Here is a 14777-nt window from a genome sequence, read left to right as displayed (position 1 = left end):
CTGCAACGTCACGGATCGTGCCACTGTGTGACAGTACCCTAAAGAAGGAGCCACTGTGCTCTGAAAGCTTGCAAACATATTATTTTCTGGTTAGCCAATAAAGGTATCACTCCTAGAATACTTCTGTCATCATTGGGCAGAAAAATATTGACATCAACTTTTTTTCACAAAATATTTACTTCAGATCCAATTTCTTTTATTTTCCAAGGGTAACAGGAGAAATTGGACCCCAAAAGTTGTTGTACAATTTGTCCTGAGTACGCTACGTACATTGAACCCCCAAGTGCTTCACAGAAGTTTATAATGTAGAGCTGTAAAAGTAAAAAATCAAATCTTTTTCACAAAAATGATCTTTACGCCCCAAATTTTTTATTTTCCCAAGGGTAACAGGAGAAATTGGACCGCAAAAGTTGTTGTGCAATTTGTGCTGAGTACACTGATACCCCATATGTGGGGGTAAACCACTGTTTGGGCGCATGGCAGAGCTCGGAAGGGAAGGAGCACCGTTTGACTTTTTCAACGCAGAATTGGCTAGAATTGAGATCAGAGGCCATGTAGCATTTGGAGAGCCCCTGATGTGCCTAAACAGCGGAAACCCCCTACAAGTGACACCTTTTTGGAAAGTAGACACCTTAAGGAACTTACCTAGATGTGTTGTGAGAACTTTGAACCCTCAAGTGTTTCACTAAAGTTTATAACGCAGAGCCGTGAAAATAAAAAAATAAATTTTTCACACACAAATGATTTTTTAGCCCCCAATTTTTTATTTTCCCAAGGGTAACAGGAGATATTGGACAACAAAAGTTGTTGTACAATTTGTCCTGAGTACGCTGATACCCCATATGTGGGGGGGAACCACAGTTTTGGCTCATGGCAGCTGGAAGGGAAAGAGCGACGTTTTGGAATGCAGACTTTGATGGAATGGTCTGCGGGCGTCAACGCTGCATTTGCTGAGCCCCTGATGTACCTAAACAGTAGAAACCCCCCACAAGTGACCCCATTTTGGAAACAAGACCCTCCAAAGAACCTATCTAGATGTGTTGTGAGAACTTTGAACCCACAAGTGTTTCCCTAAAATTTATAACGTAGAGCCGTGAAAATAAAAAATCATTTTTTCCCCACAAAAATGATTTTTTAGCCCCCAAATTTTTATTTTCCCAAGGGTAACAGGAGAAATTGGACTGCAAAACTTGTTGTCCAATTTGTCCTGAGTACGATGATACCCCATATGTGGGGGTAAACCACCGTTTGGGCGCATGGCAGAGCTCGGACGGGAAGGAGCACTGTTTGACTTTTTCAACGCAGAATTGGCTGGGATTGAGATGCCATGTCACGTTTGGAGACCCCCTGATGTGCCTAAACAGTGGAAACCCCCCAATTCTATCCCTAACCCCAACACACCCCTAACCCTAGTCCCAACCCTAACCCGAACACACCCCTAATCACAACCTTAACCACAACGCTAACCCCAACACACCCCTAACCCTAATCCCAACCACATCCCTAATCCTGACACACCCCCTAACCTAATCCCAACCCTAATCCCAACCGTAAATGTAATCCAAACCCTAACCCCAACTCTAGCCCCAACCCTAACTTTAGCCCCAACCCTATCTCTTATTTAGCCCCAACCCTAACAGTAAGTTTAGCCCCAGCCCTAACCCCAATGGGAAAATTTAAATAAGTACATTTTTTTTATTTTATTATTTTTCCCTAACTAAGGGGTTGATAAAGGGGGGGGGGGGGTTGATTTACTATTTATGGCGGGTTTTTATATTTGGCAGCTGTCACTCACTAAAACACTCTTTTTATTTCAAATAATAGTTTTTGCATCACCACATTTTGAGAGCTATAATTTTTCTATATTTTGGCCCACAGAGTCATGTGAGGTCTTGTTTTTTGCGGGACGAGTTGACGTTTTTATTGGTATCATTTTCGGGCACATGACATTTTTTGTTCGCTTTTAATTCCAATTTTTGTGAGGCAGAATGGACAAAAACCCAGCAATTCATGAATTTCTTTGGGGGGGGGGGCGTTTATACCGTTCCACGTTTGGTAAAATTGATAAGGCAGTTTTATTCTTTGGGTTAGTACGATTACAGCGATACATCATTTATATCATTTTTTATGTTTTGGCGCTTTTATACAATAAAAACTATTTTATAGAAAAAATAATTATTTTTATATCGCTTTATTCTGAGAGCTATATCTTTTTTTGCTGATGATGCTGTATGGTGGCTTGTTTTTTGCGGGACAAGATGAAGTTTTCAGCAGTACCATGGTTATTTATATCTGTCTTTTTGATCACGTGTTATTCCACTTTTTGTTTGGCGGTATGATGATAATGCGTTGGGTTTTTTTGCCTTGTTTTTTTTAATGCTGTTCACTAAAGGGGTTAGTGGGATAGTTTTATAGGTCGGGCCGTTACGGACGCGGCAATACCAAATGTGTACTTTTATTGTTTTTTTTTTATTATTTACATAAATAAATTGATTTATTGGTGAAATATATATATATTTTTTATATCATCACTATATAAAGTGAGATCGCTGATCTGACACTTTGCATAGCACTGTGTCAGATCAGCGATCTGACAGGCTGTGTAGGAGGCTTGCCAGTTCTTCTCCCGTGCTGCCGAGGCAAAGCTCTCTCTGCTAGCAGCCCGGGATAGAGCACAGTTCAGACCAGCTGGACAACTATGCCGCTGATCTACATTTTCAATCTGCGTTCATGAAGATCCATCTTGATCTAAGCCCTATTAAAGAGACCAGCTAAGTCTGAAGTCTTTTTTTTGTGGTAGTGCTCCATGGGAGAAAAGTATGCAAATTAGCTCTCTAGCAGAACCAAAATGAACCTTGTATCATGACCTAGATGGTACTTGCAAGAGAGAGATCATTTGCCTACTTTTCTTCTTCCTCGGAGCACCATCCCACATACAAAGTTGCCATGATTAATGAACAGGAAACATTCAGCTAGTTGTGGCCCCCATTACACCTTTTTGTAAAGTTGAGTAGGAGTCTTGTTTCTGCTAGTTAGCTGATGTGTGTAACCCCACCTCCACCACTGATTGGTAGCTTACTGTCAGTGTGCAAAGAAAGCTGCAAATCAGTGCTGTGGGCGGGGTTATACAGAGCTCAGCATTCAGAGCTCTGCAGCAGAGAAAACGGTGATTGAATCAAAATGACAGCAAGCAAAACAGCAAGTGGCAGATCGCTGAAATCAGGAGCAGTATGATTACTAAGTGTATATAAGGTTTTTGTTTTTTTTAAGTCTGATGCCGATGTTCTTCTCTCCCTAGATTACGTGTTGGCTCATCCATCTCAGCTCTTCTCCTCCCGTTATGTCTTCCTTTTCCAGCTGCCAATCCTACCTGAAATCCTCCTATCTCTGGGTGACTTTGAGGTGAGTAGAAGACACTGATGACCTTCCCAGTGTTCTAGGGGTGTTAGATGCAACCCTTGATTTTATCTTCAAGCTTAACTTGTTCTTCCTTTCACAGTACATCCGGAAACCACTGGTAGATGCCAGTATGGGGATCCAGAATAAAGAGCGGAGGCTAAGCAATGAAGAGCTAGAGGCCTTCATATACTACCCATCCCAAAAAGGAGCCTTAACTCCTGCTCTAAACTACTACCGGAACTTGTTTGGGTGAGAATAACAAGGATTGTAACTTTAATTAAATGATAAAATTACTTCTGCCTGAAATTGGTAGGGTAGCCCTCTGCTCATGGGTTTTAGTCTCCATGTGAACGCTATAGCTCTTTTAACCCCTTCACGACCTTGGACGTATGCATCCAATCAGTACATCATTGCTCAATTTTTGGCTTTTTTTTTGTACAAGCGTCCTGCAGCTGACGAGCGCTAATTCAAATCACTGATCGGCGTCCTTGCTCTCTGTTTTCCAGGACTTTTTTATCCCTGTCTATTCCCACCCCCTCTTTGCACACAGATCATTGATCGACACCTATGCTCGCTGTTTTCCAGAACTTTTTTTTCTTTCCGGTCTATAATTTTTTCCCCCCTTTGCACCACCTCCGTTGCTTTTTTTTGTTGGTGCTTTGAGCCGCTGGTCAGACGCACATCATAAATTGGCACCCATGCCCTGCTTTTGGCAATGACATTTTTTTCCCTGTTTTTTATTTTAAGCCCCTTTTTGCACCACATACGTGCATGCCATATAGCCGTCGAGCGCTGGTCGGTGACGTACATCACTGATCGGCCTCCGGTTGTTGTTTTTTTTTTTTTCCATGTGAAAAAAAAATTATATATTTTTCGATTAGTTGATAGGACTAGATTAGGGGCAGGAAAAATATACTGAAGTAATTGGCATCTACTATAATATTTTTATTTTGCAGAATATAGTCAGGGTTAGTGTCAGATAGTTTTTATTTTACCAAATTTTTATATTCTTTTTCTTTTCTTTTTTATCTTTTTCTTTCTAGATTCTTTTTTTTTTCTAAATAAAAAAAAGTTTAACACACACCTGAATACAATTTGGTACACACACAAACACCGCAAACGTGAAAAAATGTCTTGCTCAATCCCAATCCTGGTATTCAACGGGGAGGCATTTGCTTTCCTTGCCTCCGACGCTGATAGTGAGGTAGAGGATCCCACATTTCTTTATTTTTCATCCTCCTCTTCCACCACATAGAAACCCTAGGACAGAAAATGAACCAGTGCCCACCGTTACTGACGCTGTATGGACCTCACCCTGCGAAGATTGAGCCACTGATTCCTGATTTTGTGGCGCAACCGGCGTCGCAGAAGTCGACTTTTTTAAAGTATTTTTCTATGAGAATTTTGTAAACCTCATTGTGACCCAGACAAATCTGTGCATCCAACAATTTTTTGCATAAAATGGGCCTTCATCATTTTCTAACTGGATACCTGTAGACGCAGTAGAAATTATGATGTTTTTGAGCCTTGTCCTTGACATGGGGTTAGCGATGAAACCAGAACTTCGGCAATATTGGGAGTGTTGACGTTTTGTATAACACTCCGCTGTTCCGCATGGTCATGACACGGAAACAATTTGAGGCAATTCAAAAATGTTTCCATTACAGTGATAATGTACAATGTCCGGTCCGAGATTACCCCAACTTTGACCGACTTTTCAAAATTCAGCCAGTCATTGAGCACTTCAGCAGCAAGTTTGCTGAGGTGTACACTTCCCAAAGGGACATTTGCATGGTTGAGTCCCTAATCCATTTCAAGGGGAGGCTCAAATTCCAGCAATACCTGCCCAGTAAGAGGGCCAGGTATGGAATTAAGCTCTACAAGCTGTGCTAGAATACTTCAGGGTACAGCCACACCTGAATTCAATCCCCTGAATGGCCCCCTGTACTGGGAGTGATTGGGAAGTTGTGTGGGATTTGGTGCACCCACTGCTGGACCAAGGTCATCACCTCTACGTAGATAACTAGTATACCAGCATCCCCCTCTTCAAGACCCTCTCTGCTACAGCCTGCGGTACTGTCCGCAAAAATCAGAGAGGCCTCCCTATGACGCTAATAAATATGGCCTGTGTATAAAAGATTGCTTCAGACTGTACCACACATGTATGGACTACTAAATTCATTTCTGACTTACACAGCGCACGTATGACAACCTGATGCACTCTACACAACTCACGTATGCCACCATATTATAACATTCACATACCAGGAAACACTAGATCAATTCCAATATAAGGTCACATGTGGGGGGTTTCCACTGTTTAGGCTCATCAGGGGTTTTCCAAATGCGACTTGACCCCTGCAGACCATTCCATCAAAGTATGCGTTCCAAAACGTCACCCCTTCCCTTCCGAGCCCTGCCATGCGCCCAAACAGTAGTTTTCTCCAACATATGGTGTATCCTTGTGCTCAGGTAAAATTGCACAACACTTTTTGGTGTCCATTTTCTCCGGTTACCTTTCTGAAAATAAAAACGGCACTTGTGGGGTGCAGTTTTTGGAACGGTGTCATATAGACCCCTCAAAGTCACTTCAAATGTGATGTGGTCCCTAAAAAAAGAGAAATAGTTTTGTAAATTTTGTTGGAAAAATTAGGAATTGCTGGTCAACATTTAACCCCTCTAACTACCTAACAAAAAAACACTGTTGTTTCCAAAATTGTACTGATGTAAAGTAGATCTGGGATTTATTCTGACAGAATGTAGGCTGAACTGGATGGACAAATGTCTTTTACTCTGTCGCCTCATTGGGGGACACAGGACCATGGGTGTTATGCTGCTGTCCACTAGGAGGCAACACTATGCATAATCTGAAAAAGATTAACTGTGGCTCGTCCTCTGCAGTATACACCCCTGGACGGCACCAGCCTTCTCCAGTTTTTGCTTAGTGTCGCATAGGAGGCACACCTAAAAAATTTTTCCTTACTCCGTTTTTTCCGACGGGATTACAGATGAAGAAAAGAGGGTCTCCTGTGAGACTCCCGGCATGGCTCCTTCCTCGGCCCCCTATTACGGGGTGCCCGGTTGAAGTGGAGATGGCTATTCCCCATGTTGCTCCTTCCCCAGTCCCTCGGGTGCTGGTTCGAAGTCGAGACCCCCCTCCTTCCCCAATTCCTTTTGGTTTCTGGGTTGAGGTCGAGGCGAGGATAAAGCCCCCTGAAGGTGACAGCAAAAATGACAAATATGACACTCTACAGTGTCATAGAGGGGGCGGATCGAGACAGAAAGGGCGCGTTTTTACACAGCTTTGCTGCCTTTTTTCCAGCTCTCCGCCCCCTTCTCCCCCTTCCTCTCCTTCTCAGCAGCCATTTTCTGCTGCAGATTAACCCTGCATCTCCCGGTCTGCACGACCAGGCAGCCAGTCTCCGGGGGGCACAGGACTGTGGATCTTCGGCGCTGCACCTAGGGGCACACTGGTGGGGTAAGATCACAGCTGGGTTTTTTACTCAGCTGTGAATCCATATTCCCTATAGGCTTCTCTGCAATCACTATAGGGTTCTCTACATAGTAGCCTTTCTGCACTCTGTGCACTATGCCGGGCTCAAGGTCCAAGAGAACCAGGCAGAACTGCTATTATGCATTCTGCACAGCCTGCGGGAACGCTCTCCCAGCACGTGGCAGCACGTACCCGCATTGTCAGAACTGTATACACACTAATGTGTCGGAGCCCCAAGAAGCCCCTGCCAATGCCTTGGTGTCTAATGCCACGCCGGAATGGGCTACTCAGATATCGCAATCTATGACGCAGTCTATAGATAACCTAACCTCCACAATGCTTCAGTCTCTGCAGGGTCATGCCTCGGCTATGACCGTTACCCAGCAAAGGGACAGCTTGACTCAGGAACAAGATGACCCTGGCACATCCACGTCCAGGTCAGGATGCAAGCGGACTCATAGATCAAGTCCATCTGCGTCATCCCATAGCACACGGTCATCCCCCTCTAGGGAGAGATACCGTAGCTCCAGGTCACCTAGACCGTCCCTTTCCAGGGACAGCGACGCTGACTCAGACAGGGAAACGGAGGGGTCCCTGATCCCAATCCCTCCTAGCAATACAGCGCTAGTTGAGGACATAATCTCTTCCATCCATCGGGTGCTGGACATTTCTGATCCGCCACCAGAGGCCCCAGAACATAAGATTTCCTTTGAAGGACCTCTGAAGCCGCCTAAGGTTTTCTCTAACCACCCAGAGTTTAAGGCGATCCTTAAAAAACAGCTCTCACAGCCTGAGAAAAAATTTGCTAATCGCAAATATCTGGAGGCGAGGTACCCCTTCCCACAGAAGGACACCAAGGAATGGACAGATCCACCCGAAGTGGACCCCCCAGTCTCTAGGCTAGCAGCACAGACCCTCCTTTCACTGCCAGATAGCTCAACCCTCAGGGACGCAGCAGACCGGCAGGTAGAACGCATGGCTCGTTCAATTTTCGAGGCAGCAGGGGCATCCCTGGCTCCCGCGTTCGCCTCAGTTTGGGCTGCCAAGGCCATTCTGGCCTGGCAAAAAATTTACAAGCTCTCCAAGCATCCGCTCCTGAGCTATCGGACCAAGCGGTTCAAATAGCAGTTGTAGCAGATTACATGCTTCATGCAGCTCTGGATTCAGCAAGGGGAGTAGCAGGGATAGCATCAAACGCCATCACTATTCGGCGTATCCTCTGGCTGTGGGAATGGAAAGCGGACGCAGCCTCAAAGAAGTCCCTCACGCACCTCCCCTACCACAGTGGGAGACTTTTCGGTGAACAGTTGGACACCTATGATATCCAACGCTACCGGGGGTAAGAGTACTTCTCTTCCCCAACTCAGACCTAAACGCACTTACAAGAAGCGTAACCAAACTCGATTCCGATCCTTTCGGAATTCCTCGGGCTGGTCCGTCTCGTGTCCAGCACAAAATGGTAACCGTTCCCCACGCAGGGACAACTCACGATCGACGCAAAGGTCGGACAAGACCTGGCAGTCAAAAGCAGGCCAGCCTAAGCCCAGAGGAGGAAAATCTCAGACTTTCTCCTCATCATGACTCACGGACTCCGGAAGACACCACGCCAGTAGGCGGCCGACTTTTGCTCTTTCATCAAGTCTGGCTGCCTATTACAGAAGACAGGTGGGTCAGGGAACTAGTGTCTTCCGGATACAAAATAGACTTCACCTCCAACCCACCGGACCGATTCTTCCTCTCTGTCCCCCCAAAACATTTTCAAGCAGGAGTCGTAGTACCGGTCCCCACGACCGACCGCTTCCAAGGCTTCTACTCCAATCTGTTCGTAGTTCCCAAGAAAGGAGGCAGCGTACGACCCATACTAGACCTAAAACAGCTCAACAAATACGTACGGGTCCGTCACTTCCGCATGGAGTCCCTTCGGTCCATCATTGAGTCCATGGAGAAGAGAGAATATCTCGCCTCCATAGACCTACAAGACGCATACCTGCATATACCCATTGCACCTGCTCATCAGAGGTTTCTCAGGTTCGCAATAGGCCAGGACCACTACCATTTCGTGGCTCTCCCTTTCGGACTCGCCACAGCTCCCAGAGTGTTCACCAAGGTCATGGCAGCCACCATGGACGTCCTGCACTCCAGAGGCATAGTAGTCGTTCCATACCTGGACGATCTACTCATCAAGGCTGCCACCTTCAAGGACTGCGAGCTCAGCGTCTCAATCACAACTGATACGCTCAGTCTCATGGGCTGGTTAATCAGCCTACAAAAGTCATCACCAACCCCGAGTCAGTCCCTGACCTTCCTGGGAATGCTATTCAACACCTCCAGGGGTCTAGTGCTCCTTCCCAAGGACAAGGCACTTGCTATCCACCTGGCAGTTTGCACCCTCCTCCGCAAACCCCCTCGATCTCTCCGGTTTGCCATGAGAGTCCTCGGCAAGATGGGGGCGGCAATAGAAGCGGTCCCATTTGCCCAGTTTCACCTCAGGCCTCTCCAACTAGCCATTCTCAAGTCCTGGGACAGGAATCCCTTTTCTCTCGACAGGGAGTTCCAGCTAACGTCGTCAACCAGGAGGTCCCTGCACTGGTGGCTCAAGCCAACCTCGCTAGCAAAGGGGAAATCCTTTCTCACAGGTCAATGGAAGGTTCTGACCACCGACGCGAGCCTGACGGGTTGGGGTGCGGTGCACCTACACCACAGGGCAAGTGGTCCCCAATGGAAGCGACCATGCCCATCAACATCCTGGAAATTCGTGCCATCCTCCTGGCATTGAGGGCCTTCCATCACTTACTGGCAGCCTCTCACATCAGAATACAGTCGGACAATGCCACGGCCGTGGCATATATGACTCACCAAGGGGGGACCTGCAGTACCCAGGCGATGCGAGAAGTGTCACACATCCTCCGCTGGGCGGAGGACACAGGGTCGGTTCTTTCGGCGGTCCACATTCCGGGTGTGGACAACTGGGAAGCAGACTTCCTCAGCCGACAAGGAATAGACTCGGGAGAGTGGTCTCTCCATCCCGAAATTTTTCGCCAGATCTGTCACCGCTGGGGGACCCCGGATGTGGACCTAATGGCATCCCACTTCAATGCCAAGGTCTCCAACTTTATGGCCAGAACACACGATCCGAGGTCGCTCGGAGCAGACGCTCTGGTTCAGGACTGGACCCAGTTCCAGCTTCTGTATATTTTTCCACCTCTCCCCCTGATATCCAGAGTGGTGAGGAAGATCAAACAAGAGGGAGTTCCAACCATCCTAATTGCACCGGATTGGCCCAGACGTACATGGTACGCCGACATCGTACAACTTACAGCAGACGCCCCCTGGCGTCTCCCCGACCGCCACGATCTTCTATCACAAGGCCCGTTCTACCACCAGAACTTAGGGGCTCTCAATTTGACGGCGTGGCCCTTGAGACCTGGGTTCTAACCCAGGCAGGGCTCTTGCCGGACGTCATTGGAACCATGATCAGGGCACGGAAGCCAGCCTCTGCCAAGATTTATTACCGTACCTGGAAAGTTTTCTTTACCTGGTGCGAATCTCGTGGCCAGACCCCATTCCCTTATTCCCTACCCAAAGTACTTGGGTTTCTCCAATCGGGTCTGGAGGCCAGGCTGTCATTGGGCTCGCTTAAGAGACAGGTGTCAGCCCTCTCAGTGTTTTTTCAAAGGCGCATTGCTACCAAGCCGCAAGTAAGGACTTTCCTTCAGGGGGTTTCCCGATTGGTTCCCCCCTACAGACGACCACTAGAAACGTGGGACCTCAACCTGGTCCTGACAGCATTGCAGGAACCACCCTTCGAACCTCTTAAGGAGGTCCCGCTCCGCCTTCTCTCCCAGAAGGTGGTTTTCCTGGTGGCAATCACCTCGCTACGCAGCGTGTCTGAACTGACATCACTCTCATGCAGACGGCCCTTCATGGCCTTTCACCAGGACAAGGTAGTTCTTTGTACGGTCCCATCCTTCCTTCCGAAGGTTGTGTCCAACTTCCACCTCAATGAGGAAATTTCACTACCATCCCTTTGTCCGGTCCCGGTTCATAGAGTGGAGAAGGCTCTGCATACGCTTGACCTCGTCAGGGCATTGCGTATATACGTGTCTAGGACTGCGTCTTTCCGGTAGTCTGATTCTCTTTTCCTCCTTCCGGAAGGCGGCCACAAGGGTCTGCCAGCTTCCAAAGCTACCCTTGCCAGGTGGATCAAATCCACCATACAAGAGGCCTACCGCCTTAAGAATTCTCCTCTTCCAGCCGGTATTACGGCACACTCTGCACGGGCGGTAGGGGCCTCCTGGGCCATTCGGCACCAGGCTTCGGCACAACAAGTGTGTAAGGCGGCCACTTGGACTAGCCTACACACGTTTACTAAACACTACAGGGTTCATACCCAGTCCTCAGCGGACGCGAGCCTGGGTAGATGTGTTCTGCAGGCGGCGGTGCCCTAAGTATAGGGGCCTGTCTGCACAATATTCGTCCATTGCTTCCCACCCAGGGAGTGCTTTAGGACGTCCCATGGTCCTGTGTCCCCCAATGAGGCGACAGAGTAACGGAGATTTTTGTGTACTCACCGTAAAATCTCTTTCTCTTAGCCTCTAATTGGGGGACACAGCTCCCACCCTGTTGCCCTTTTTGGGCTGTTGTTACTGTTGAGTTCTCATATTGTTCTTTGAGCTCGTACATAGTGGCCTTATAGGCATGTCTATGTTATTCATGTTACGTTCCTCTTACTGCTTTTGCACAAAACTGGAGAAGGCTGACGCCGTCCAGGGGTGTATACTGCAGAGGAGGAGCCACAGTTAATCTTTTTCAGATTATGCATTGTCGCCTCCTAGTGGACAGCAGCATAACACCCATGGTCCTGTGTCCCCCAATTAGAGGCTAAGAGAAAGAGATTTTACGGTGAGTACACAAAAATCTCCTTTTTTCAGCCTTGCTAACTATGTTACTATGTATGTTACCTGTGGGAAATGTTATTTATTAACTATTTTTTGTGATATAACTCTGGTTTAAGGGCATAGAAATGGAAAGTTTGAAAATTGCGAAATTTTCTAAATTTTTACCAAATTTCCAATTTTTTTCACAAATAATCGCAAGTCATATGGACCCAATTTTACCACTGTCATGAAGTACAATATGTCACAAAAAACATTCTCAGAATCAGTGGGAACGGTTGAAGCGTTCCAGGATTATTACCTCATAAAGTGACAGTGGTCAGAATTGTAAAATTTGGCCTGGTCATGAAAGTGAAAACTGGCTTGGAGGGTAAAGAGGTTAAAGGGAATCTGTAAGCAGATTTTTGCTATGTAATATGAGAGCAGCATGATGTAGGAGCAGAGACCCTGATTCCGGCGATGTATCACTTACTGGCTTGTGTGTTTCTGTTTCAATAAAATCAGTGTTTTATTAGCAGGAGATTATCACTACAGGACAAGGTGTCTCGTGTCTCCTAGTCAACAAATGTGTGTAACCCTACCCCTCACCAATGATTGGTAGCTTTCTGTCAATAAACAGTGTACACAGAAAGCTTTCAGTGGTGTTGGTGGGGTTTCAGTGGGGAAAAAAATAATTTAGTCAGCAACCAATTGTGCAAGTTCTTCCAATTAAAAAGATGAGAGGCCTGTAATTGACATCATAGGTAGACCACAACTATGAGAGTCAAAATGAGAAAACAAATCCAGAAAATCACCTTTTCTGATTTGTCAAGATTTATTTTGCAAATTGTGGTAGAAAATAAGTACGGTATATGGAAGCTATGTAACTTCTTTCCATGTCTCCGATAGAAGTGATAATTGTATTTTATTGATTTATTTGGTGCAGTGATCTGTCCGCCCTGTGTACTTTTCTTTAATAGTACTTTTGTCTCTGTAGGTTCTTCCCGGTGAAAGCCCAAGATGTTCTTGTACCCACACTGCTGCTATGGGGGGAGAAGGACACTTTCTTGGAGGCTGCAATGGTCCCAGAAATGCAGCAGTATGTCCATGCCCCTTTCCAGGCGGAGATTATACACAATGCAAGTCATTGGCTACAACAGGATCAGCCTGAGGAGGTGAACAGGGTCATGTGGGACTTCCTGAGCCGTGAGATGCCCGCGTCCACACACTTGACTGTATGACGTGTACATACATTAGTTTGTATGTTGGAGCTTGTAGTTAAAATCAGCAAAAATGTGTTTATATAAGACACTGACCTACACACTCTCAAAAGCTTGGACACACCTGTTCATGCCATGGCTTTCTTTGCTCTTATTGGAATGTGTAGATTCAAGGTAGCAAAACCACAAAGGAACAAATATGGAAACAAGGAGTAAAGAAAGTATGTGTTAAACCTTAGATTCTGCAAATTAGCCCCCTTTTACCCTGATGACAGCTTTACACCCCTTGGCATTCTCTCAAGCAGCTTCATCATGTAGTCACCCGAAAAGCCTTCCAGTGAGAAGGTATGCATCGTCAAGAGTTAATGTGAGGAATCACTGGCCTTCAGAAAGTGACCTTGAAATCTGTTTTGCAGAGGCAGTGTTCTATTGCTGAGTCTTATTTCACAACTGTTCTAAGCCAGAATATGGGAGGAAACACTCATCTAAGTAAAGAGAAACGACAGTCCAGCATTACTTTAAGACACGAAGGTCAGTCAGTCTGGAATATTGCTAGGACCTTAAGTGCAGCCATATACACCATTAATTGTTAAGCTGAAATTGACTCTCATGAGGACTACCACAGGTATGGAAGATCAAGAATTACCTCTGCTGCAGATGATAAGTTCATCAAAGTTGCCAACCTCAGAAACCTTAAACTGATCCTCAAATAACAGCCCTCATAAATGATGCACAGACATAGCTGTCCAGAACTGTTGTATGAACAGGTGTATTCAAATTTTTAATCGGTACTGTATATGTACACACTCCTCAACATTGAAATTGCAGCACCAAGAATGCAAAGTGGTGGAATTATGGAAATCACAGCTGCAAATGATGAAAGAATGTAAATTAAATTTTCAAAGCTTCTTGATTTATTCAGTATTGAGTAGGAGCGCCACATTCAGAAATCCCTGCACTTAGCAGCCAAGGTAGTATCAAATAGGTTATCAACCCCTTCACGACAAATGACGTATATTTACGACATTGTCATATCCCTTACTTGGATGTAAGCTCACATGCTGAGCCCGCATCTTTCCCCGCACATGATGGTTGATTTAATCAACCATCATGTGTCTTTAACAGCCATGGAGGATGTAGTGCTCCTCCCGCAGCTGTTAACATGTTAAATCCCGCATTCCACCCTACCCTTGGCGCACCCGTGACTTGATCGTAGGGTGCCGATGAGTTGCCTTAGGGCTGAGGGTCTGCTGATGACCCCTCTGCCTGATACTAAGATCCTCCTGTGAATGCTGGCCTGTGGCCGGCGTTAATAGGAAATCGAGATTTCTGCTGGCCGTAGCAGTGCTGATGCACTGCTATGTACAGCACAAGCGATTGACGATCGTAGCTTCAGTTTCCCTATGGGACTATTAAATAATTAAAAAAAAATTATTTTACTTTTTACAAAAATATGAAGAAAATAAAATAAACACTAAATCACAAAAGTTCAAATCACCCCTCATTGACAATAAAGCAATTAAAAAAAAAAATACAAATATTTGGTATCACTGTGTTCAGAAATGTCTGATCTATCAAACTATAAAATAAATTAATCCAATTGATAAATGGCCTGACGAAAAACCCCAGAAACCCACATGTACTTATGCTGGCTAACAGATGTAAATCATTCAGCTGTGGCAAGAAAAACTAAATCTCCGAGCACTAGAAAATACTCTAGGACACGCGAGCATGCTTGAGAAATGTCAAGTAACGAGTATATTCGCTCATCACTAGTAAAAGGGTTAATAG

General features: G+C 45.8%; 1 protein-coding gene across 3 annotated transcripts in view; it reads left to right on the top strand.

Moving 5' to 3' along the window:
• LOC143774576 (epoxide hydrolase 3-like) overlaps positions 1–14507 on the top strand; it is a 32531-nt gene extending 18024 nt beyond the window's left edge. For 2 of the 3 annotated variants that reach the window (XM_077262304.1, XM_077262303.1), the window contains exons 7-9: positions 3299–3402; positions 3500–3648; positions 12764–14495. In XM_077262304.1, the coding sequence (XP_077118419.1) occupies positions 3299–3402; positions 3500–3648; positions 12764–13007 (497 nt within the window). In that variant the 3' untranslated portion in view covers positions 13008–14495. Of the gene's footprint in view, positions 1–3298; positions 3403–3499; positions 3649–12763 lie in introns of all 3 variants that reach the window. The other variant, XM_077262302.1, reaches the window with a different exon arrangement.
• The last annotated feature ends 270 nt before the right edge of the window (positions 14508–14777 follow it).

This window comes from Ranitomeya variabilis, chromosome 5 (genome assembly GCF_051348905.1).
Source record: "Ranitomeya variabilis isolate aRanVar5 chromosome 5, aRanVar5.hap1, whole genome shotgun sequence".
NCBI classification, from domain to species: Eukaryota; Metazoa; Chordata; class Amphibia; order Anura; family Dendrobatidae; genus Ranitomeya; species Ranitomeya variabilis.
Note: the sequence above shows the minus strand (reverse complement) of the source record. Positions and strands in the feature narration are given on the sequence as shown.